The sequence below is a fragment of the Salmo trutta genome, chromosome 9, assembly GCF_901001165.1.
Source record: "Salmo trutta chromosome 9, fSalTru1.1, whole genome shotgun sequence".
NCBI lineage: Eukaryota > Metazoa > Chordata > Actinopteri > Salmoniformes > Salmonidae > Salmo > Salmo trutta.
In genome coordinates, this window is record NC_042965.1 from 19,812,037 (window position 1) to 19,837,143 (window position 25,107).

Genomic DNA, 25,107 nt, shown 5'->3' on the forward strand with positions numbered 1-25,107 from the left:
AAACCTGTTGTAGAGGTCTGCTGTTGTGATGCCAGTTGGACGTACAGCCAAATTCTCTGAAATGACATTGGAGGTGGCTTATGGTAGATAAATGAACATTAAATTCTCTGGCAACAGCTCTGGTGGACATTCATGCAGTCCGCATGCCAATTGCACGCTCCCTCAAAACTTGGGACATCTGTGGCATTGTGTTGTGTGACAAAACAACGCATTTTAGAGTGGCCTTGCATTGTCCCCAGCACAAGGTGCACCCCTGTCAGGTGGCTGGATTATCTTGGCAAAGGAGAGATGCTCACTAACAGGGATGTAAACAAATGTGTGCACAACATTTGAGAGAAATAAACTTTTTGTACTTATGGAACATTTCTAGGATCTTTTATTTCAGCTCATGAAACATGGGACCAACAATTTACATGTTGCGTTTTTTTTTTCTCTTGTGTATAAATAAACAAATCCTTAATAACTTCTAACAAACCTTCCCCCTCCACAAAACCCTCCCAACCTCATGAAACATTCTCTATCATGCTGAGACTCATCCTTAGGATTATTCAGCATTTCAAAAATCATGTCAACCATGACATCTGTTACACTAATAACGCCTTTGACGTATCTACAATCATCTTTAACCTGGCATTTCTGCTTTCCACAATCCACGTTGTGTTGATAACCTTTCCAATGAAAGCTATTAAGTCCATTTTATTTACAGTCAGTGTCCTTTGACACAGCACAAATATGGGAGCAAGATTTCTGAACAGGCCTTAGTAGAAGCATCAGTTCTGACAGAAGGTCCATTTACTACGAGAGCAGCCATGGTAGCTCCATTGTCCACCTAGTAGTTCCCCCAATCTGTCTTACAGCCTCTGCATATGAGACATCATGATTGTTTCTATATCTCTCTGCACCTGGCATCCACCAAATGTAAATCAAAACTAGTAGTTGAATTGACCTCTGTACCCAGTGGGTTGGCCCATTTTTTCCCTCAACTTAGCATAAGCTCCAGGGACATGGCTTTTGATCTTCTTTCCATTGAGAGTTTCCATTTGAAGAATCCTCCCTTGTTGAGCATGACTAACACAACATATTAGCAGTCTACCATTTCCAATGAACCGGGCTAGTTTTACATCACCTATCTCTTTCTTTACGTAATTTGTTAATCGGATAGTGTGTAGATGCGGCCCTGTGGTGGCATCAAACACCATCACAACTTTCCACTCTAATACATACATGATTACTCTTGTTCCCTACCATCACTCTCTTCACGCTCTCTGTACTAGAAGCGCCAGTACTTTCAATAGCATGGTGTAATGAATACTCAGGAAGAAAAAGGTGTAGATTCACACGCAGAGCGTGGCAGGTGTTTATTTCACCTTCGCAGAAGGTATAAATCGTGGTCGCAGGCAATGGTCATACACAGGTAGGCAAACAGGCAGGTGGATCAAAACTGGGACTGAAGTCTATAACTGGTTCTCACAAATAGGCTAGGAAAAGGCTTAGTAGAGTCAAAACGAACAATACCTCACAAAGGTACAAACAGAATGAATTGAACTAAACAAGGAGCTGATGAGACCAGGTGAGTAACTAACACAGGTGAACTCAATGAACAAAAATGAAAGACAGGGCTACGTTCAAGAACACAAAGAAACAGGCCTACGTTTAAGAACACAAAGAAACAGAACACAAGGTTGACTAAGAAAATAAATACAGAACCTTACACATGGTCTCTCTTTTTGTGAGCAGGATTTGAGTTTGGTAAGGCAATTTGAATACAGAAAACATATGTACATTTACAAAGCCATAGATCAACATACTATTTATAAACAAACAATTTGTTTGTTTTGGGTGTGTTATTTTTATATAGTTCAGGAATTGCATGAAAGCATAGTAATAGTCTAACAAGCCTGCAGCATTTGCAGTAGGCCTATGCGTCAACATGCTTCAGTTTGGCTGGGCTTGGCGAACTGAACAAGTGTGCTCGCATACTCCCTTAAAACCATTGCTTAGAAAAACTAGAAAGAAGGCCTACTGTTTGTCTATTTTGAGAGTGCCGTAGCCAGTATACACCTCCTCAAAATAGTTAGAATTAATCTAAGATAACTCAAGAAATCTGTATTCATTTTGACGTGCAAAATGTGCATGAAAATGAGTCAGACTTTATTGAAGAATCTCTAAAGTTGACCAATCACGGACTTTGGCTAAAGAACTTCAGCTAGCCTCAGAAAAAATGTTGTGTGACCGATCAGCTGAAAAAACCTTTACCAAAGTCCAAACCAACAAAAACGTCACATGTCTTTATAATATATGCACAAACTCTTACGAACAGTTTCAGCTGGGAAGCGTTCAAACGCCTTAATGCTGTGTCCATGTCCTTGTGGAAACTAGGAAACTCCGACTTGCTAACTGGTTGTAGTATACGTGCTGTGTTATGTTCAAGCAGTTAGCAAGTTGAAATGTCAGAGTTTCCTAGTTCCGACTAGCATGTAAATGCGGCATAATTTGTGTTGTGACCCTGCTCCCCCCTGCTGCTCCAGCCACCTCCATCTTGTCCTTGCATGGCTGGAATGTCTAATGATGAATGATTGCATTTTGATGGAATCAGTAAGCTGTGGCTGGCAAGCCCTATAAAAGAGCCTGGGTGCTGGGTGATAACTCACACAGTCCAGTCCTGGGAAATCACAGAGAGTGTATCTTTAAATAAAGACAATGCTCCAGCAAACAGAGTATTTAGTCACCAATGCCCTAGAGAGAATAAACAGCTTTTATGAATGTCCAATATGCACTTAATTACCTCACTTAAGGCTGTCTACACATATTTTTCCAGATTCCCTTTTGTCCTACACTGTCTTTATGATTCAATGATCATATGTGTTATTTCAGCCTCAAACGGCCACATAATATTGGCCTGTGGCAATATCAGCCTTTTCATTTTATTTCTTCAAAGAATTAGGTTGCTCTTTCCACTTACAGCAGGACCAACAAACAATTTTTAGAATATGCAAGCACATCTCTATCTTCAATAATCTTTTTCTTTGCAGGCATCCAGTACCAGTCTCTTCTTGTCCCATGGATTACCAAGGGTGGAGATACTGTGGAGGATGCCCATATGGTGTAACTCTATGAGCTTAAGCACTGGACTACATGCATCCTCAGCACCCCCTCCATCCCCTCCTGGCATCATCTGATATACAGTATGAGTCTGTGTAGTCGGATGTAGGATGATTTCTCTGTCAGCTACTCTCAGCTACGTAAAGCTGCTGTCCCTGTCCCATTAGAGGCATGCTCGTCAGTGATGTGTAACTGCGTTGCCATTTGTCAGCAAGTTGGTGCGGATGTCGGTGAATGGTTATCCCAATTGCTCATGCACCTCAGTTGCAAATCTCTTGTTTGTGTTCTCAGCATCAGCAGTTGTTTCGCATTAGGCGATGCAGCTGTACAGCAGTCCAGTAAATATCCTTATCAGAACCCAGCTAGAGGAGGAGAGAGAGGGAGGGAGCGTGTGTGATAGAGAGAGAGAATGAGAGGGAGCGAGAGAAGGAGAGAGGGAGAGTAGAGGAAGATCAAGTGAGAGAGTAAGAGAAAAGGAGTGTTCATTTTACTTCCTAGTCGGTTTTCCTGGGGGAATCTATCAACGACTGCAGAAGAAAATAAAGGGGTGAAATATAATAGATTTCTGCAGTCATCTTTTCAGGTTAAGGACCTATTGCATTTTTTTGCATAGACACTCACCTACCGCACGGAGGTAAGGCTATATTTCCATCTGAATTCTCTTCAAGTCAGTCTCTTAATGCATCAAGTGTTCAGAAGGTAAACAACACCTACTGTAGAGCCACAGTAAACAGGATTACAGTTTGTTCATTTATATGCTGGAAATTGCATGCTCTTTTTTCCATGCTTATTACCAGGGCATTCTCCATTTACTGTTTGACACTATGTACTGTAGATACATTGATCCACTGATAATGTGAGTGTGCTTAGTGTTAGAATGCCTGTTTACATTTCTTATTATTGAGGTAGAAATAATGCTTATATTATGCTATCAGGCAGTCAGTGTTTTTGCGGTTAGTGCATTATGTCACGCCAATGATCTTGTAATAAACTGTTTTGAGTCTCAGCTGTGGTACAGGCATTTAGAATTTGCCCCAATGCAGGTGTGATTATCATCAGCCCATGAGTAGAGATCTGTCTATGACTGACAGTCATTAATAACCTGGCTGAAATATGTATTAAACAGTCACAATCACAAACAAGCTTTGACAGATTACAAGAACCACTGCGCAAATAGGATCCTTTTTGTTGATAGCATAATGATTACCACAATTATCACACAATGATTACCACGCAGTAATTACCACACAATGATTACCACACTGTTTACCACACAATGATTACCACATAACGATTACCACACAGTGATTACCACACAGTGATTACCACATAATGATTACCACACAGTGATTACCACACAGTGATTACCACACAGTGATTCAGTGTAGAGTACACCATATGGTGTAGACAGAGGATACAATTAATTTGAGATCACACAGTCCCCTCTAACCATGACCTGATCTGGAGCAGAAGGCACACTAAACTTGCCTCTCTGTAGCTTCATTTCCTCAACCTCAGTCAATTGACTGTCACATATGTATGACCCTCCACCTTATAGGACACATCCCATGACTTGTATCTTATATGCACCTGATACCCACTACTCTAGTAGAAAAATGTCAAAGGCTGTGTTTACACAGGCAGACCAATTCTGATATTCTTTCCACTAACTGATCTTTTCACCAATCACGTCAGATCTTTTCACAGCAGATCTTTTTCAGAGCTGATCTGACTGGTCAAAAGACCAATTAGTGAAAAAAATATCAGAATTGGGCTGCCTGTATAAATGCAGCCTTTGAGGCATGGAGCTGCTTACTGTGCGTACACTATTCATTTTTGGTGTATGCAGCAGCATTCATCACCACACTGTCACAGCACAGTGATAATGTATGTATCAGGGTTCTAGATCACTGGAGAATAAGAATGAGTAATATGCCCTTCACAGTTCCCACTGTGAACACATCACATAACAAACAAATATATGAGTCAAACTGTAAAATGTGTTACTATCAAAGATCAGAGGCAAGAATAAGAATATTTATATTCAATTGCTTTTCCCCAGAGTGCAATTGATCTATGTAGCTCAATAGTTTGTTTTCTTGCAGATCTAATTAGCTGATTATGGGCAATTAGATAGGGAAAAGACAGTGGAATGAAATCTCTCTCTATTTAGCATACTGATATATAATTAAGAGCTTAGGGAGGACAATTTAAATGATGTGGGGGACTTGCGTTTGAACTATGTTCAGACATATTCTGTCAGAAAGTGGAGCAAGCACAACTGGAAATTAGGAGGCTTTGATGGTTTTCTCTATGAGAATCTCTTCTTGCCCTAAATTCTGTGTGTGTGAAGAGAGGGAGAGGAGCAGACAGGCAGGCAGCAGCTGGGTAACACAGGAGACTCAGGGAGGGAATGCGTGTGGTGCCACAGCCAGCTCCCTCATCCCTGGTGTGAACAAGCTAGCTCACACATTTCACAGCTCTGTGGCTTTAATGAGCTGCCGCCATCATGAGGTGGACCAGAACACAACGGCTCTTCAGGCCACATACAGTGTATAGTAGAGGGTGGCTGGTGGGAGGAGCTATAGGAGGACAGGCACATTGTAAATACGGGAATGGAAAAAAAGGAACGGTATCAAACACATGAAACATATGGAAATCACGTTTGACTCAGTTCTATTTATTCCATTCCAGCCATAACAATGAGTCCGTCCTCTTATACTCCTCCCACCAGCTCCCTCTGGTACACATAGGGCTGTTGCGGTGACCATATTACCGCCACACCAGCAGTCATGAGTCATAGTATTCTATGTGACCATTGAGTCATGGTAATCTCTTATTCACTCTGGACATGTGTAAGTAGTACCCATTTCACTAATGTTAGTCAGGCCGCTAATGGTCTGGTACTCAGGGCTCTATTGTCCCTCTAACCACTCTGACATCAATGCAAATACAATCTAAAATCACATCAAACACTTATCATCAAAATAGTAGATGCTTTTAAAACATACCTCACTGTGATTGATCAATTTTAAAACAGGTTGAAACGGAGTGGAAAACAGAACTTGTGGATGTTGTTTCAAAGCCTAACACAACTAAATGGGCAGTGCTTTCTAACGTGATGAGTAATTAAAAACAACCATGTGCATATTAGAGCTTATGCAAATGCTTAGGCCAAACAATTGAAGTCGGAAGTTTACATGCACTTAGGTTGAAGTTTCTTGCTAACAAACTATAGTCTACTTAGCGCATGACACAAGTAATTTTTCCAACAATTGTTTACAAACAGATTATTTCACTTATAATTCACTGTATCAATTCCAGTGGGTCAGAAGTTTACATACACTAAGTGGACTGTGCCTTTAAACAGTTTAGAAAATTATGTCATGGCTTTAGACGCTTCTGATAGGCTAATTGACGTAAATTGTTACGTTCGTTGAGGGAAGAATTAGACCAAGGTGCAGCGTGGTAAGCGTACATCTTTCTTTATTAGATGAACACCGAAACAAAAACAAAAATAAATACAAAACGAAAACGTAACGTTCAGTAGGGCATACAGCACAGTACCAAAAACAAGATCCCACAAACTAAAGGTGGAAAAAGGCTGCCTAAGTATGACCCCCAATCAGAGACAATGATAGACAGCTGCCTCTGATTGAGAACCATACCCGGCCAACAAAGAAAAAGAAAACATAGATTTCCCACCCTAGTCACACCCTGACCTAACCAAATACAGAATAAAAGGGATCTCTAAGGTCAGGGCGTGACATAATTTGAGTCAATTGGAGGTGTACATGTGGATACATTTCAAGGCCTACCTTCAAACTCAGTGCTTCTTTGCTTGACATCATGGGAAAGTCAAACGAAATCATCCAAGACCTCAGAAAAACAATTGTAGACCTCCACAAGTCTGGTTCATTCTTGGGAGCAATTTCCAAACGCCTGAAGGTACCACGTTCATCTGTACAAACAATAGTACGCAAGTATAAACACCATGGGACCACACAGCCGTCATACCGCTCAGAAAGGAGACGCGTTCTGTCTCCTAGAGATGAATGTACTTTGGTGCGAAAAGTGCAAATCAATCCCAGAACAACAGCAAAGGACCTTGTGAAGATGCTGGAGGAAACAGGTACAAAAGTATTTATATCCACAGTAAAACGAGTCCTATATCAAAATAACCTGAAAGGCCACTCAGCAAGGAAGAAGCCACTGCTCCAAAACCGCCATAAAAAAGCTGGGCTATGGTTTGCAACTGCACATGGGACAAAGATCGTACTTTTTGGAGAAATGTCCTCTGGTCTGATGAAATAAAAATAGAACTGTTTGGCCGTAATGACCATTGTTATGTTTGGAGAGAAAAGGGGGAGGCTTGCAAGCTGTAGAACACCATCCCAACCGTGAAGCATGGGGGTGGCAGCATCATGTTGTGGGGGTGCTTTGCTGCAGGAGTGACTGGTGCACTTCACAAAATAGATGGCATCATGAGGAATGAAAATGATGTGGATATATTGAGGCAACATCTCAAGACATCAGTCAGGAAGTTAAAGCTTGGTCGCAAATGAGTCTTCCAAATGGACAATGACCCACATTTGTGGGCAGAACTGAAAAAGTGTGTGCGAGCAAGAAGGCTACAAACCTGACTCAGTTACACCAGCTCTGTCAGGAGGAATGGGCCAAAATTCACCTAACTTATTGTGGGAATCTTGTGGAAGGCTACCCGAAACGTTTGACCCAAGTTAAACAATTTAAAGGCAATGCTACCAAATACTAATTGAGTGTATGTAAACTTCTGACCCACTGGGAATGTGATGAAAGAAATAAAAGCTGAAATAAGTCATTCTCTCTACTATTATTCTGACATTTCACATTCTTAAAATGAAGTGGTGATCCTAACTGACCTAAGGCAGGGAATTTTTACTAGGATTAAATGTCAGGAATTGTGAAGAACTGAGTTTAAATGTATTTGGCTAAGGTGTATGTAAACTTCCGACTTCAACTCTATATAAATAGAGCCCCAAAACAAACAGAAAAAAATACTAAAATATACTGATTAAGATATCTTTGGTACATAATTGGTCTAGCCTAAATTAAAGAAATTCAGAGAGACCCTACAGTTATAGTGCATTTGTATTTGATTTTGAATAATAGGGCATAGTAACAAGGCATTTTTTATACTAGGTTGACACATTACCTTTAGCTACAGAATATCTCACCACTGTGCGTTTCCATCTCCTCCTCGCTCCTTCATTCCTTTTTCCAGCACGCAGTGTGAGGGGTTGTCAACAGTTTAATGAAATATGTTTTGTCGTGAAAACATGTTACTATTGATGTTCCCGGAGAGATTTCACTTGGTTTCCCAAATTAAGCACTGGGTATCTGCAGGAACAGGGTTGGAGAGTCCATGGCATACAGAGTTTAGGAGAAATATTACCTGTCACGCAACAAACTAACTGGAGTAGCTTCCCTTACATGAGTGAAATGAACCGGTGGGAAAGTGGCCTCTGTTCGCTAATCGAGTGCATAAGGATGATATGTATTTTTTCTCTTGCCCCTGTTCCTGCCCATTTCCTAATGGGCCATTCTGAATCTAATCAAATTTTACAAAAAGTACCAGTCAAAAGTTTGGACACACCTACTCATTCCAGAGTTTTTCTTAATTTTTACTATTTTCTACAATGTAGAATAATAGGGAAGACATCAAAACGATGAAATAACACATATGGAATCATGTAGTAACCAAAAAAGTGTTAAACAAATCGAAATGTATTTTATATTTGAGATTCTTCAAAGTAGCCACCCTTTGCCTTGATGACAGCTTTGCACACTCTCGGCATTCTCTCAACCAGCTTCATGAGTTAGTCACCTGGAATGCATTTCAATTAACAGGTGTGCCTTGTTAAAAGTTAATTTGTGGAATTCCTTTCCTTCTTAATGCATTTGAGCCAATCAGTTTTGTTGTGACAAGGTAGGGGTGGTATACAGAAGATAGCCTTATTTGGTAGAAGACCAAGTTCATATTATGGCAAAAACAGCTCAAATAAGCAAAGAGAAAGTACCGTTCATCATTACTTTAAGACATGAAGTTCAGTCAATACGGAAAATTGTTAGAATTTTGAACGTTTCTTCAAGTGCAGTCACGAAAACCATCAAGCGCTATGATGAAACTGGCTCTCATGAGGACCGCCACAAGAAAGGAAGACCCAGAGTTACCTCTGCTGCAGAGGATTAGTTCATTAGAGTTAACTGCACCTCAGATTGCAGCCCAAATAAATTATTCACAGAGTTCAAGTAACAGACACATCTCAACATCAACTGTTCATAGGAGACTGCGTGAATCAGGCCTTCATGGTCGAATTGCTGCAAAGAAACCACTACTAAAGAAAACAAATAATAAGAAGAGATTTGCTTGGGCTAAGAAACATGAGCAATGGAGATTAGACCGGTGGAGATCTGTCCTTTGGTCTGATGAGTCCAAATTGGAGATTTTTGGGTCTAACCGCCGTGTCTTTGTGAGACGCAGAGTAGGTGAACGGATGATCTCCGCATGTGTGGTTCCCACTGTGAAGCATGGAGGATAAGGTGTGATGGTGTGGGAGTGCTTTGCTGGTGACACTGTCAGAATTCAAGGCACACTTAACCAGCATGTCTACCACAGCATTCTGCAGTGATACGCCATCCCTTCTGATTTGTGCTTAGTGGGACTATCATTTGTTTTTCAACAGGACAATGACCCAACACACCTCCAGTCTGTTTAAGGGCTATTTGACCTAGAAGAAGAGTGATGGAGTGCTGCATCAGATGACCTGGCCTCCACAATCACCCGACCTCAACCCAATTGAAATGGTTTGGGATGAGTTGGACCGCAGAGTGAAGGAAAAGCAGCCAGCACGTGCTCAGCATGTGTGAGAACTCCTTCAAGACTGTTGGAAAAGCATTCCAGTTGAAGCTGGTTGAGAGAATGCCAAGAGTGTGCAAAGCTGTCATCAAGGCAAAAGGTGGCTACTTTGAAGAATCTGAAATATAAAATGCACTTTTTTGGTTACTACATGTTTCCATATGTGTTATTTCATAGTTTTGATGTCTTCAATATTATTCGACAATGTAGAAAATTGTAAAAATAAAGAAAAACCCTTGAATGAGTCTGTGTGTCCAAACTTTTGACTTGTACTGTATTAGTAAAGACAAGATTAAATTGACCATAATCTGATGAGTGAAAATATCATCACTTGATCAGAGAATAGAATAGGCAAGGAACAGAGGACAAGCTTTTTTTGCGACTTTCTCAAATCATCAATAGCCTAGTCATGCAGGCCATTTATTTTTTGATTTCTAAAGCGTTCTATGGTTTGTATCATTCACAACTAAAGTTACCAAATAACTCTAAATCTAGTTTATAGGTCCTGTTTCAAATGATCAGGTTTATTCTCATCATAGCGGCTTCATATGAGCACTCGCTCCAGAATGGGAAAAATATCCTTTCTATTTTATTCAGCTAAGTTCAACTATATTCTTCTTACTATAAAATCATATTATATACAGTATAATAATGGTACAGGACTTATAATGATATATTGCATGCTAAATGAACAAGCCTACTGCCTATGGCAAGGCAGAATAACATTCAGTAGTCCAACTCATATTCTGTTCTTCTGAAATAGATTTATTGTGATGGTGTATATTCAGTTGATTTATTAGACTATTTTCAAATGTAGATGTTCCATAGGCTCACGACAGAGGCTTGTATGTGTGGAGGCCTGGAGACGCTATAGGTGTTTATGTTAACAGTAGACTTTTGCATGACAATAACCGGCTGACAATATTTAATGACCGCCACAGCCCTAGGTAAGCAGATGCACTACAGGACCAGGCAGTATGTACACCCATGTGTGACACAGTGAACCTCACATACTGTAAACCACACACGCAGTCTCTCCACTATCCACTCACTGTAACATCCACTCTCACTAATAAACAAATAGCACACAATATAACAGAGATGCTGTCTGTACTACTACTGTTTATTGCTAGCCGCATACTGCTGAGCATCTTACTGTTACAGCACATGTTATGTGTGTCTGTTCTTATAATCAGGGAAATGGGCCATATGTCGTGTTGTACCAAGCTATTGGCATTATGAGATGGGAGAAAAATAGGACATGGAAGGTAAAGAAGGTTGACAGAGATACAAAAAAGATACATTATATTCTAAGTGTAAGGCATGGATATAAAGATGAGCCGAGCAACTTCTCATTTCGATGATTAATATTTAATCCAAATGCTAGGTCTGTATAGAACTTAATTACATCAAAGGCTAGTTCAAAGACAACTCGGAACATACATGAAACCCAGTAACCTTTCCCCAGGTCAAGGATCCTGGTGAGGAGACATTAACATTTATATAATTATATAATGATAATTCCTCTCAGGAATTACTGAGGGTGAAAACATGCAACTGAAAAGAAGCCAGTAGAGTGGAGAACACAAGTTGACGCCTTCCCTGCCTGTCTTTCATACTCACAGCAGCCAGGACCGGAGAGGGAGATAATTGTTTTTACCCTGGAAGGCACATCAATGGCATCATCAATTCAGGAGAGGGAATGTGACAGCTAATCAAAAACAATAGGCTAACCCACAGATTACACACACTCTAGTCTTCAAGGCTATGTTCACCAGCCTGAATCCCCTGGCTGTTATGGGCAAATAAATAAGACCATAGATAACCTTATCCTGTCAATTCACGGTTTTTCTATTTCTGCCAACACATCAGATGCCATATCCCCTGAGTTGCACTCATTCTGCTTGCTCAGCTTTCATAGTGCTCTGAGCACCATAGGAAATACATTCAATCAGAGATGACATCCAACGTAAGAAAAGTTTGATTCAATTTTACGCAGAAGTTCTGTTAAAGGCCCAGTGCAGTCAAAAATGTGATTTTCTTGTTTTATGCAGTGCATTCGGAAAGTATTCACCCCCTTGCCTTTTTCCACATTTTGTTACATTATAGCCTTATTCTAAAATGGATTCAATAAAAAAATGTAATCATGAACCTACACACAATACCCCATAATCACAAAGCGAAAACAGGTTTATAGAAATGTTTGCAAATTTATGAAAATAAATAACAAAAATACCTTATTTACGTAAGTATTCAGAGCCTTTGGTATAAGACTCAAAATTAAGCTCAGGTGCATCCTGTTTCCATTGATCATCCTTCAGATGTTTCTACAACTTGGAGCCCACCTGTGGTAAATTCAATTGATTGGACATGATTTGGAAAGGCACACACATGTCTATAAAAAGTCCCACAGATGACAGGGCATGTCCGAGCAAAAACCAAGCCATGAGGTCTAAGAAATTGTCCGTAGAGCTCCGAGAGAGGATTGTGTCGGGGCAGAGATGGGGGGAAGGGTAACAACATATTTCTGCAGCACTGAAGGTCCCCAAGAATACAGTGGCATCCATCATTCTTAAATGGAAGAAGTTTGGAACACCAAGACTCTTCCCCAGAGCTGGCCACCTGGCCAAACTGAGCAATCAGTTGGGAAGGGCCTTGGTCAGGGAGGAGAACAAGAACCCAATGGTCACTCTGACAGAGCTCTAGAGTTCTTCTGTGGAGATGGGAGACCCTTCCAGAAGGACAGCCATCTCTGCAGCACTCCACCAATCAGGCCTTTATAGTAGAGTGGCCAGACGGAAGCCACTCCTCAGTAAAGGCACATGACAGCCCGCTTGGAGATTGACAAAAGGCACCTAAAGAACTCTCAGACCATGATAAACAAGATTCTCTGGTCTGATGAAACCAAGATGGAACTCTTTGGCCTAAATGCCAACCGTCACATCAGGAGGAAACCTGGCACCATCCCTACGTTGGAGCATGGTGGTGGCAGCATCATGCTCTAGGGATGTTTTTCAGCGGCAGGGACAGGGAGACTAGTCAAGATCGAGGGAAACATAAGTGGAGCAAAGTACAGAGAGATCCTTGATGAAAATCTGCTCCAGAGCGCTCAGGACCTCAGAGTGTGGCGAAGGTTCACCTTCAAACAGGACAACGACCCTAAGCACACAGCCAAGTTAATGCAGGAGTGGCTTCGGGACAAGTTTCTTGAAGTCCTTCCGTTTCCCAACCAGAGCCCGGACTTGAACCTGATCAAACATCTCTGGAAAGACCTGAAAATAGCTGTGCAGCAACGCTCCCATCCAACCTGACAGAGCTCGAGAGGATCTGTGGAGAAGAATGGGAGAAACTCCCTAAATACAGGTGTCAAGCTTGTAGCGTCATACCCAAGAAAGCTCAAGGCTATAATTGCTGCCAAAGGTGCTTCAACAAAATATTGAGTAAAGGGTCTGTATACTTATGTAAATGTGATATTTCCGGTTTTTATTTTGAATAAATTAGCAAAATAATTAAATAAAAGTATCTGTTTTTGCTTTGTCATTATGGGGTATTGTGTGTAGATTGATTAGAGGAAAAATCTATTTGATCCATTTGAGAATAAGGCTGTAACCTAACAAAATGTGGAAAAGTCAAGGGGTCTGAATACTTTCCGAATGCACAGTATATATTTCCACACTATGAGGTTGGAATAATATTGTGAAATTGTGAAAATTATGATAATGTCCTATTAGTGTAAGAGCTGTGTCACAACTTCCGCCGAAGTCGGTCCCTCTCCTTGTTCGGGCAGCGTTCGGCGGTCGACGTCACCAGCCTTCTAGCCATCGCCGATCCACTTTTCATTTTCCATTTGCTTTGTCTTTGTTTTACACACCTGGTTTCAATTCCCCAATTACATGTTCATTATTTAACCCTCTGTTTTCCCATTGGTTTTTGTGCGTGATTGTTTTATGTATGTTCAGTCCGTTATTGTGGGCTCGGTATTACGACATGTTATTGGAATATTGAGTAAAGTTACTTGTGTCACTCATCTCTGCTGCTCTGCGCCTGACTCCTCTGCACCAACTACACCCAGACCACTACAAGCTGTTTGAAAAGACCACCTGAAATGTCAGCCTGTTTTGATGGGATGGAGTTTTGGGCTGCCTGGTGACATCACCAGGAGGTAAATTAGTTAATAGATCAATAAGAAAGAGAGTTTCAAACCTCTCTGCCAATAACAGCTAGTTTTCAGTTTTCCCCTCCCCAGACCACTCCCAGACAGTCCTTGCAAAATTCTTGCTTCTTGAGAAATTGCTCTTTACTAAGACGTTTTTTTTTTTTACCATTTTGATTGAAAACAATCACAGGACGGTACTTAATTGTTACCCAGAAATAATTTGATATTGGACCTTTAAGCATTGGACCTTTAAGCTCTGACTGTAGGACCCTTTCCTTAGATTTGCAGATGAGGTAAATGAGGTAATGTAAAGCTAGAGGCTTGAACATGGTGGCCAATGCTGCCTGGTTGCCAGGCGACTGTTGTAGGTGGATTATGAAATAAGGAGAACCTGCAGGGACCAGTCAATTGGCTGTGGGCGTAATATAGGGTTGTATGTTGCGATGAAGGAAAAGCCAGTGGAGGGCGAAAGAGGGAGGGTGGGAGGAGAGAGAGAGAAGGGCAGCAAATAAGACAGAGGAAAGGAGATGTGGCCGCAGACAGGTCCCCTGACTAAAGGTTAATTGAATTTGGTCTGAGGCATGTTCCGTAGCTGGCAGTGTCATTGTTGTCTAATCTTTTCCCATCTTGGTGTTTTAGCACAGTATTTGTCCCAGCCCTCTATGCATGATGAGGAAGTTGAGAAAGTGAAACTAATCTAACAGTCGATACATCCAATCATGTTTCATTGATTAGTACTAAAAGTCACCATGGATTTAGAATGATCAAAAATAGCTTGAAAGGTAGGAATTGAGATTGGACATGGGAAAATATTGCAACGTAGCTATTTCACTGGAGGTTTTTTTATTCTATAAAATGTTCTCAGTCCTGTACCTATAAGTCTTTATTACAATGTTACAATCTGATCCCATCTGATCTCCTTTTTCTTCTTGTTCAGCAGCTAACAACCATGGAGACAGCCCTTTCCACCCCCCATAATATCCAGATCTGTGAGGTGACCTGCGACTCCTTCCGCATCGGCTGGGACATGACCCCTGAGGATACTGCCAAGGCCACACACTTCTTCATCGACCTCAGCCGCAAGGAGGGCGGGGATCCCAACCGCTTCAAGCACAGGGTCTGTCTGACAGACTGTCACTGCTTTTCTCCCTCATAAAACCTCCCGAGGCTCCCCATCCTTCCCCCTTAACTCAATGACCATTACCATCATGACTCTGACTCCCACTGTCTAGAGCCATGTTTTTTACGTCATTCCATCCTGTTCTCCAATAAAAGACATTTCACTACAACATGGGATGTGATATGTTTTGATATAACCCGAGATGGACTTGCATGAGACAGTGTCTATGCAGAGCTATAGTTCTTATAGATACTGTGTAGTTTAGCACATAAAAGTGTCACGTCCTGACCAGTAAAGGGGTCATTTGTCATTGTAGTATGGTCAGGGCGTGGCAGGGGGTTGTTGTTTTGTGTGTTTTGGGGTTGGTTTATTTAGAGGGGATTTGTTCTAGTTTTCATTTTCTATGTTAGTTTTCTATGTGTGGTCGAGTATGGTTTCCAATCAGAGGCAGGTGACTTTCGTTGTCTCTGATTGGAAGCCATACTTAGGCAGCCCTTTTTTCCTTTGGGTTTGTGGGTGGTTGTTTTTCGTATAGTCGCAGTACCTTGCACAACTGTCGTATGTCGTTGTGTTATACTTTGTTTAAGTGTTCACCTTATCTAAATAAAAGAAGACGAGCACTCAACACGCTGCGTTTTGGTCCGCTCCTTCCGACAGATGTGACAAAAAGTCTGGCACTGCACTGCAGCAGTTACAACCCAGAGATCAGTGGTAGTGCTGTTTCAGTAACTTCCAATACACGAGAATGAGAATTGTGTTCTGCAAAACAGCTTCGGGCAAGCAGCTCATTGTCACATTTCTTTCCACTTCAATGGCTAAAAACTGACAAAGCCTAAAAACTGCAGCTCTGTTCTCTTCGCTATGAACTGTGATTTTATTCCAGACCAATCGCTGAACTGAACTACTCTACACTACCCATAATTTCTTCCTTTTATTTTCTCAACATCATGTTGGGGGTAAAAAATATATGGGCTTAGCGAATTGCAATCATTATATAAAATACAAGAATGATTGAAATAGAAAATGAAGTGACCATTATTTACAATGGGATCCTTCCTAACAGACAGAAATTATGCATTGCAGCAGATTCAATTGCCTTACTGTTAGAAGGACCTAGGGTTAATATTTGAGGTAATCTCTTATCTTGTGATAGAGGGAGAATTTGAATGATTGAAATAAAATATGTCATGCTCAGTCATCCCTAATGGGTGCTTCTGAGCTTTATTTACCTCTACACCTACTCTATCCACACGTTAGATACTTGATTACCTCCTTTGGTAAGGTTCGCTATTTAGTGTCATTTCTATCTCATAAGTCCTTTCCATATTTCACACATTTGAGTCAGCAATGCAAGGTATTCATTTTTCTTCATTTCTGATCAGTTGGTGTCCTGGAATTGTTCTGTGCTGAATATACTTTTGTCTTATTCTCCCCTCAGCCTTTACAAAAGCTCCTGACTTCTGTTGTCCAGAGCTGTGCCGAGTACTTAATAGGAAGCGTGTTTCTATCACTCAGGAATCAAAGTGACGCAAACAAACTTGCACCAGGGTGGTTGCCATGGATATGTGGCCCCTCTGAGCTTGTTGCAATTAGTTCTGAGCTTGTTGCGTCTTAGAGCCCCTGGCCGAAACAAAGCCACTAATTTGGTTAGATATACAGCAGCTCAGCTAGACCAGTTTGTACCACAATATGTGGCAAAAATGTCAAATTCACAAGTATGATTACATAATATGCATTTAGAAACTACCGAAAATTGCCTTTTTAACAATGAATTGCTGTACTCTAGTAATTCAACTAATGAGTCATTTGAATTAACATGTATCCTTGTTTCACCCATCAGGATGTACCCACCAAACTGGTGGCCAAGGCGGTGCCCTTACCCATGGCAGTGAGAGGCCATTGGTTCCTGAGCCCGCGGACAGAGTACTGTGTTGCTGTGCAGACTGCAGTAAGACAGGCAGATGGAGAGTACCTGGTGTCTGAATGGAGCAGGGTGATCGAGTTCTGCACAGGGGGTATGTCTGCCAGATCCCTACATTTCTTTAAGTTACGTTTTTCTGTTTTTAAAGTGGCTTTGAGATTGTACTTGGTATGAAAAGCACTATATAAAATACATCTATTATTATTCTTATAGAAGTACAAAGGGCTGGCTCTAGCCTTTAAGCAATATTTAGTTGGGGGGCACCCCACCTCGTGGCAAAACATTTTAGTGGCCCCCCTCTTGACGGTGAAGAGAAAAAACTCCATTTTAAAAGTACTTTTCCTGCACTTCTACACATTTTGCCATGGGGCGTAGAGAAAATGTTTCAGATTTACAGAAAGTTTTCTGCAATTCCACACATTTTGCCATGGGACGGAGAGAGAACTTTTGCTATTTTAAAGTGATGACTTTTGCCATGTTCATACAGCAGCACACCACCCTACATCCCACTGCTGGATTGTTTCTGAAGCTAAGCAGGGTTGGTCCTGGATGGGAGACCAGATACTGCTGGAATTGATGTTCGAGGGCCAGTAGGAAGCACTCTATCTCAATGCCCCAGGGCAATGATTGGGGACATTGCCCTCTGTAGGGTGCCGTCTTTTCAATAAGACATTAAACGGGTGTCCTGACTCTCTGTGGTCACTAAAGATCCCATGACTGTGTGTAGCTGGTTTAGAGGAGTCAGGCGCAGGACAGCAGATATGAGTAATAAACGTAATTTACTCAAAGAATCAATAATACATCGCAATAAAAGGGGGAGAGGTTAGTGGAGGAGTGGCGGAGTGAGTTTTGGGCCATCGCTGCCCAGGGGATGAACGCCGCCCACTCCCCCAGCCGGTCCTGGCAATATGACCGCAGAAACCTACCCACATCCTGGTTTAACTCTCTCCACCTGCCCGTTACTCTCGGGGTGAAAACCTGAGGTGAGGCTGACCGAGACCCCCAGACGTTCCATGAATGCCCTCCAGACCCTCAAAGTGAACTGGGGACCCCGATCAGACACTATGTCCTCAGGCACGCTGTAGTGCCGGAAGATGTGTGTAAACAAGGCCTCCGCAGTCTGTAGGGCCGTAGGGAGACCGGGCAGCGGGAGGAGATGGCAGGACTTAGAGAAACGATCCACAACAACCAGGATCGTGGTGTTTCCCTGTGATGGGGGAAGATCGGTCAGGAAATCGATAGACAGGTGTGACTATGGCCGCTGTGGAACGGGTAAGGGGTGTAGCTTCCCTCTGGGCAGGTGCATAGGAGCCTTACACTGGGCACACATGGAGCAGGAGGAAACATACACCCTCACTTAGCCAAAGTGGGCCACCAGTACTTCCCACTCAGACAGCGCACCGTCCGACCGATGCATGGATGACCAGAGGAGGGTGACGTGTGGGCCCAATAGATCAGCCGGTCACGGACAGCAGACGGAACGTACAGAGACCCAGCGGGACACTGGAGGAGAGTGGGCTCTGCACGCAACGCCTGCTCAATGTCCGCGTCCAGCTCCCAGACTACCGGCGCCACCAGGCAGGAGGCCGGGAGTATGGTGGTGGGATCCATGGGCTGCTCCTCTGTGTCATACAGCCGGGACAGTGTGTCTGTCTTACAGTTCTGGGAACCTGGTCTGTAAGAAAGGGTGAAAACAAAACTGGTGAAAAACATGGCAGACCTTGCCTGGCGAGGGTTTAGTCTCCTCGCTGCCCGGATGTACTCCAGATTGCGGTGGTCAGTCCAGATGAGAAAAGGGTGTTTAGCCCCCTCAAGCCAATGTCTCCACGTCTTCAGAGCCTTGACGACAGCCAACAGCTCCCGGTCCCCCATGTCATAGCTTCGGTGGCGTACCCGAGTGCTGAGAGAGCACGGCTCCTATCCCAGCCTCGGACGCGTCCACCTCCACTGTGAATGCCAAAGAGGGATCCGGATGGGCCAGCACAGGAGCCGAGGAAAACAGAGCCCTCAGGTGACCAAGGGCCCTGTCCGCCTCAGCCGACCACTGCAAACGTACCGGTCCCTCCTTCAGCAGTGAGGTAATGGGAGCCGCTACCTGACCAAAATCCTGGATAAACCTCTGGTAGTAATTGGCAAACACTAGAAACCGCTGCACCTCCTTTACCGTGGTGGGAGTCGGCCAATTACGCACGGCTGAGATGCGGTCACTCTCCATCTCCACCCCTGAGGTGGAAATGCAGTACCCTAGGAAGGAGACGGACTGTTGGAAGAACAGACATTTTTCAGCCTTGGCGTACAGGTCATGCTCCAACAGTCGACCAAGCACCTTGTGCACCAGGGACACATGCTCGGCGCGTGTAGCGGAGTACATCAGAATGTCATCAATACACACCACTACACCCTGCCTGTGCAGGTCCCTGAAAATCTCATCTACAAAGGCTTGGAAGACTAATGGAGCATTCATCCACCCATACGGCATGACGAGGTACTCATACTGCCCTGAGGTCGTACTGAACGCCGTCTTCCACTCTTCTCCCTCCCGGATACGCACCAGGTTGTAAGCACTCCTGAGATCTTGTTTGGTGAAGAAGCGCGCTCCGTGCATTGACTCAATCGCCGTGGCGATAAGAGGTAGCGGGTATCTGTACCTCACAGTTATCTGATTACGACCTCGATAATCAATACACGGGTGCAGACCTCCATCCTTCTTCTTCACAATAAATAAAATCGAGGAGGCAGGGGAAGTGGAGGACAGAATGTACCCCTGACGCAGGGATTCGGAGACATATGTTTCCATAGCCACCGTCTCCGCCTGTGACAGAGGATACACGTGACTCCTGGGAAGTGCAGCGTCTACCAGGAGATTTATCGCACAATCCCCCCGTCGATGGGGTGGTAATTGAGTCGCCTTCTTTTTGGAGAAGGCGAGAGCCAAATCAGCATATTCGGGGGGAATGCGCACGGTGGAGACCTGGTCTGGACTTTCCACCGTAGTAGCACCTACGGAAACCCCTAAACACCTCCCCGAACACTCTTGCGACCACTCTGTGAGAGCCCTCCGTAGCCATGAAACAGTGGGGTCATGACAAGCTAATCAGGGTAGGCCTAGCACCACGGGAAACACAGGAGAGTCAATGAGAAAGAGACTGATTCTCTCCGTGTGACCCTCCTGCGTCACCATGCCCATAGGAGCAGTGGCTTCCATAATCAACTCTGACCCTAATGGTCGACTATCTAAGGCGTGAACGGGGAAGGGTGTATCCACAGGAACGATGGGGATCCTTAAACTATGGGCAAATGAACTGTCAATAAAATTCCCAGCCGCGCCTGAATTGACGAGCGCCTTATGCTGGGAATGCGGGGAAAAATCAGGAAAAGTGACGAACAAAAACATGCGTGCAACAGAGGGCTCTGGGTGAAAATAGGGCTTTCTCACCTGGGGTGACGCCAGATTGCCCTGCCTGCTGCCTCAACCCCCAGAGGAACCAACCCGGCACCGACCGGCAGTGTGACCTCTGCGGCCACAGATATGGCACGAGACGGTACCTCCTCCGGTCTCCCTGAGCGCAGCACCTCCCAACTCCATGGGCATCGGAGCGGTAGTGCTGGGGGAAGGAACCAACAGACCTCGAGCTGGACGTCCATGGGTAGCCAGCAGGTTATCCAGCCGAATGGACAGGTCCACCAACTGATCGAAAGTAAGGGTGGTGTCCCTGCAGGCCAACTCTCAACGGACGTTCTCGCGCAAACTGCAGCGACAGTGGTCGATCAGGGCCCTGTCGTTCCATCCCGTTCCGGAGGCCAGCGTCCGAAGGTCCAAAGCGAACTCCTGTGCGCTCCTCGTCCCCTGCCGTAGGTGGAACTCTGTGTCTCTCCCAGCGGTCCATGATTTGGACAACGCGGTCCATGGCGGCGCCGAGATGGTGGATCATCGCCTCTTGCTCCAGAACGCGCTCCTCGACCCCTATACCAGGGGCACCTGCTCCTGCTGACTCCATATGGAGGTGTGGAATTCTGTAAGGGTTGTGGAACTGGTGGCAGTGAAGTCAGACACAGGAGAGCAGAAATAGGTAATAGCCGGAGCAGTTTAATACAAAACCCAAAAAGTGGATCGACGATGGCTAGAAGACCGGTGACGCCGAACACCGCCTGAACAAGGAGAGGAAACGACTCCGGCGGAAGTCCTGACAGCTAATCCAAGTTTAGCATTTTAAAAGGCTAATTGGTCATTAGAAAACCCTTTTGCAATTATGTTAGGACAGCTGAAAACTGTTGTTCTAATTAAAGAAGCAATTAAACTGGCCTTCTTTAGACTAGTTGAGTATTTGGAGCATCAGCATTTGTGGGTTCGATTACAGGCTCAAAATGGCTAGAAACAAAAAACTTTCTTCTGAAACTCGTTAGTCTATTCTTATTCTGAGAAATGAAGGCTAATCCATGTGAGAAATTGCCAAGACACTGAAGATCTGGTACAAAGCTGTGTACTACTCCCTTCACAGAACAGCACACACTGGCCCTAACCAGAATGGAAAGAGGAGTGGAAGGCCCTGGTGCACAACTGAGCAAGAGGACAAGTACATTATAGTGTCTAGTTTGAGAAACAGACGCCTCACAAGTCCTCAACTGGCAGCTTCATTAAATAGTACCCGCAAAACACCAGTCTCAACGTCAACAGTGAAGAGGTGACTCCGGGATGCTGGCCTTCTAGGCAGAGTTCCTCTGTCCAGTGTCTGTGTTCTTTTGCCCATCTTAATATTTTATTTTTATTGGCCAGTCTGAGATATGGCTTTACCTAGAAGTCCAGCATCCTGGAGTCGTCTCTTCACTGTTGACGTTGAGACTGGTGTTTTGAAGGTACTATTTAATGAAGCTCCCAGTTGAGGACTTGTGAGGCGTCTGTGTATATATATATATACCAGGTGAAGCTGGTTGAGAGAATGCCAAGAAGGTGCAAAGCTATCATCAAGGCTAAGGGTGGCTACTTTGAAGAATCTCAAATATAAAATATATTTTGATTTGTTTAACACTTTTTTGGTTACTATATGATTTCATATGTGTTATTTCATAGTTTTGATGTCTTCACTATTATTCTACAATGTAGAAAAACCCTTGAATGAGTAGGTGTGTCCAAACTTTTGACTGGTACTGTATATATACAATTGAAGTTGGAAGTTTACATACACTTTATCCAAATACATTTAAACTCAGTTTTTCACAATTTCTGACATTTAATCCCAGTAAAAATTCCCTGTTTTAGGTCAGTTAGGATCATCACTTTATTTTAAGAATGTGAAATGTCAGAATAATAGAAGAGTGAATGATTTATTCACTGTAACAATGCCTGAAGGTACCACATTCACCTGTACAAACAATGGTATGCAAGTATAAACACCATGGGACCACGCAGCCGTCATACCGCTCAGGAAGGAGACGCGTTCTGTCTCCTGGAGATTAACGTACTTTGGTGCGAAAAGTGCAAATCAATCACAGAACAACAACAAAGAACCTTGTGAAGATGCTGGAGGAAACAGGTACAAAAGTATCTATATCCCCAGTAAAACGAGTCATATATCAACAAAACCTGAAAGGCCACTCAGCAAGGAAGAATCCACTGCTCCAAAACCGCCATAAAAAAGCCAGACTACGTTTTGCAAATGCACATGGGGACAAAGATCGTACTTTTTGGAGAAATGTTCTCTGGTCTGATGAAACAAATATGGAACTGTTTGGCCATAATGACCATCGCTATGTTTGGAGGAAAAAGGGGCACGCTTGCAAGCCGAAGAACACCATCCCAACCGTGAAGCACGGGGTGGGGGTGCTTTGCTGCAGAAGGGAATGGTGCACTTCACAAAATAGATGGCATCATGAGGATGGAAAATGATGTGGATATATTGAAGCAACATCTCAAGACATCAGTCAGGAAGTTAAAGCTTGGTCGCAAATGGGTCTTCCAAATGGACAATGACCCCAAGCATACTTCCAAAGTTGTGGCAAAATGGCTTAAGGACAACAAAGTCAAGGTATTGGAGCGGCCATCACAAAGCCCTGACCTCATACCTATAGAAAATTTGTTGGCAGAACTGAAAAAGCGTGTGAAAGCAAGGAGGCCTACCAACCTGACTCAGTTACACCAGCTCTGTCATGAGGAATGTGCCAAATTTCACCCAAACTTATTGTGGGAGGCTTGTGGAAGGCTACCTGAAACGTTTGACCCAAGTTAAACAATTTAAAAGCAATGCTACCAAATACTAATTGAGTGTATGTAAACTTCTGACCCACTGGGAATGTGATGAAAGAAACAAAATCAGAAATAAATCATTCCCTCTACTATTATTCTGACATTTCACATTCTTAAAATGAAGTGGTGATCCAAACTGACCTAAAACAGGGATTTTTTACTAGGATTAAATGTCAGAAATTGTGAAAAACTGAGTTTAAATGTATTTGGCTAAGGTGTATGTAAACTTCCGACTTCACCTGTATATACAGTATTTACACACACACAGTATAACCCGCTCTAGGGTATAGATTCAATTGAATATGCCCAAAAAAAGGATTTGAAACAGGAACTTCATAACTGACAGTTGTTGTATGACACAGATTATGCCATGGACCACCTCAAACAGCTCCTTGGCAAAGCGAAGGGTTCTGCTGGAAGATTGCTAAAGTTCTCTGTATTCTATCGCAACCAGCACCCTGATTATTTTCAATATGTCAGGTCAGTGCCACACGATTCTCTGTAAATACACACAGGTATATATGGATATGCTGTGAAGTTCAATAACAAAACTAACAAATGTTTCTCCTCCGCTGTTAGAACTGAGTGTGGGGGGCTGATGCGCCCAGCCATGAAAGACAATAGTGGAAGCCATGGCTCTCCAATCAACAGCAAACTGCAGGGAGTCTTCCTCAGCTGCAACACTGAGTTTGACACAGGTCTTCCTCCAAACGACTCCCCCTATGGCCCCCTGCGTTTCCAGATCCCGGCCGGGAACCTGCTGAATCGCAACACTAATCTTTACTTTGCTGACTTCTACTGTATGTACACAGCCTATCACTATGTGGTGTTGGTACTGGCCCCTGCTGGCTCAGAGGGGGATAACTTCTGCCATAGCAGTCTCCCCCTGCTGGACCTGACTGCCAACCCCTTCCTGACATACATCCCCTCCCAGAGGCAAGGGGAAGAGTCCTTGTTCTGCCACGCCAGTGATGTCATCCTGGAGGTGCTGTACACAGAGCCGATACATCTGGAGCAGGGCAGTGTGGTGAAGATCAGTGGCCACCACCAGATGAGCCAGACCACGGCCAATGCCAAGAAGGACCCCAGCTGCAAGGTGTGCAACATCAGTGTGGGCCGCTGAGAGAATGGGCTGGACTGACAGGCTTTAGAGAACAGTGAGGATGTGTGTCGGCATAGCTGCAGATGTAGAGAAATGGGCAGAGTGATTTCATCTATCTCGTAGTGTAAGGTAAAGTAACACAACTGGGACAGCCCATCTCTTAGGGTATGTGCATGCTGGCTGCCCCATCCCTCTCCATCGCTACTAGTATTCCAAATCTCCAAAATCATCAATCATCATGTGGACCAAAAGAAAGGCACTATAGATTATGGGATTACAGTTTGATACAGAGGACCATATGTTTGAGCTCCTCCATTGCTAAAGGAAGCTGTGATGTGCAAATTGTGTAACACTGTATTTGTCAAATAACATTTCGTATGATATACATTTCCATCTTCTCCATACAGTACCTGTTGGTCTTAGATGATTCCAATATTTCTTGTACCTTAAAACACACTGTCAATTGAATTACTATTTGAAAATGTTCAAACATTATGTTATTTAGTCAATGCTTATGATAATTGAATAATAAAGATTTGAATTGACTGTAGGATGTCATTTGGTGAA

The 25,107-nt window shown here is 43.4% G+C and overlaps 1 protein-coding gene across 2 annotated transcripts; it reads left to right on the plus strand.

Annotated features, from left to right (window-relative positions):
- The first annotated feature begins 3,521 nt into the window (after positions 1-3,521).
- On the plus strand, positions 3,522-25,107 carry LOC115200131 (phytanoyl-CoA hydroxylase-interacting protein-like). 2 transcript variants are annotated; one of them, XM_029762899.1, is made up of 5 exons: positions 3,522-3,736; positions 15,094-15,273; positions 17,117-17,291; positions 23,801-23,918; positions 24,018-25,107. In XM_029762899.1, the coding sequence occupies exons 2-5, from the start codon at positions 15,106-15,108 to the stop codon at positions 24,559-24,561; spliced, it is 1,005 nt and encodes a 334-aa protein (XP_029618759.1). In that variant the 5' UTR covers positions 3,522-3,736; positions 15,094-15,105; the 3' UTR covers positions 24,562-25,107. The 2 variants fall into 2 exon arrangements, with proteins under 2 accessions (XP_029618759.1, XP_029618760.1); XM_029762900.1 differs by having other exon boundaries at positions 15,097-15,273.

Coding starts and splice junctions, on each gene's coding strand:
- LOC115200131 (XM_029762899.1), top strand. CDS start 15,106: ATGGAGACAGCCCTTTCCACCCCCCATAATATCCAGATCTGTGAGGTG. Junction 15,274..17,116: donor CCAACCGCTTCAAGCACAGG/GTCTGTCTGACA, acceptor TTCACCCATCAG/GATGTACCCACCAAACTGGT. Junction 23,919..24,017: donor GATTATTTTCAATATGTCAG/GTCAGTGCCACA, acceptor CTCCGCTGTTAG/AACTGAGTGTGGGGGGCTGA.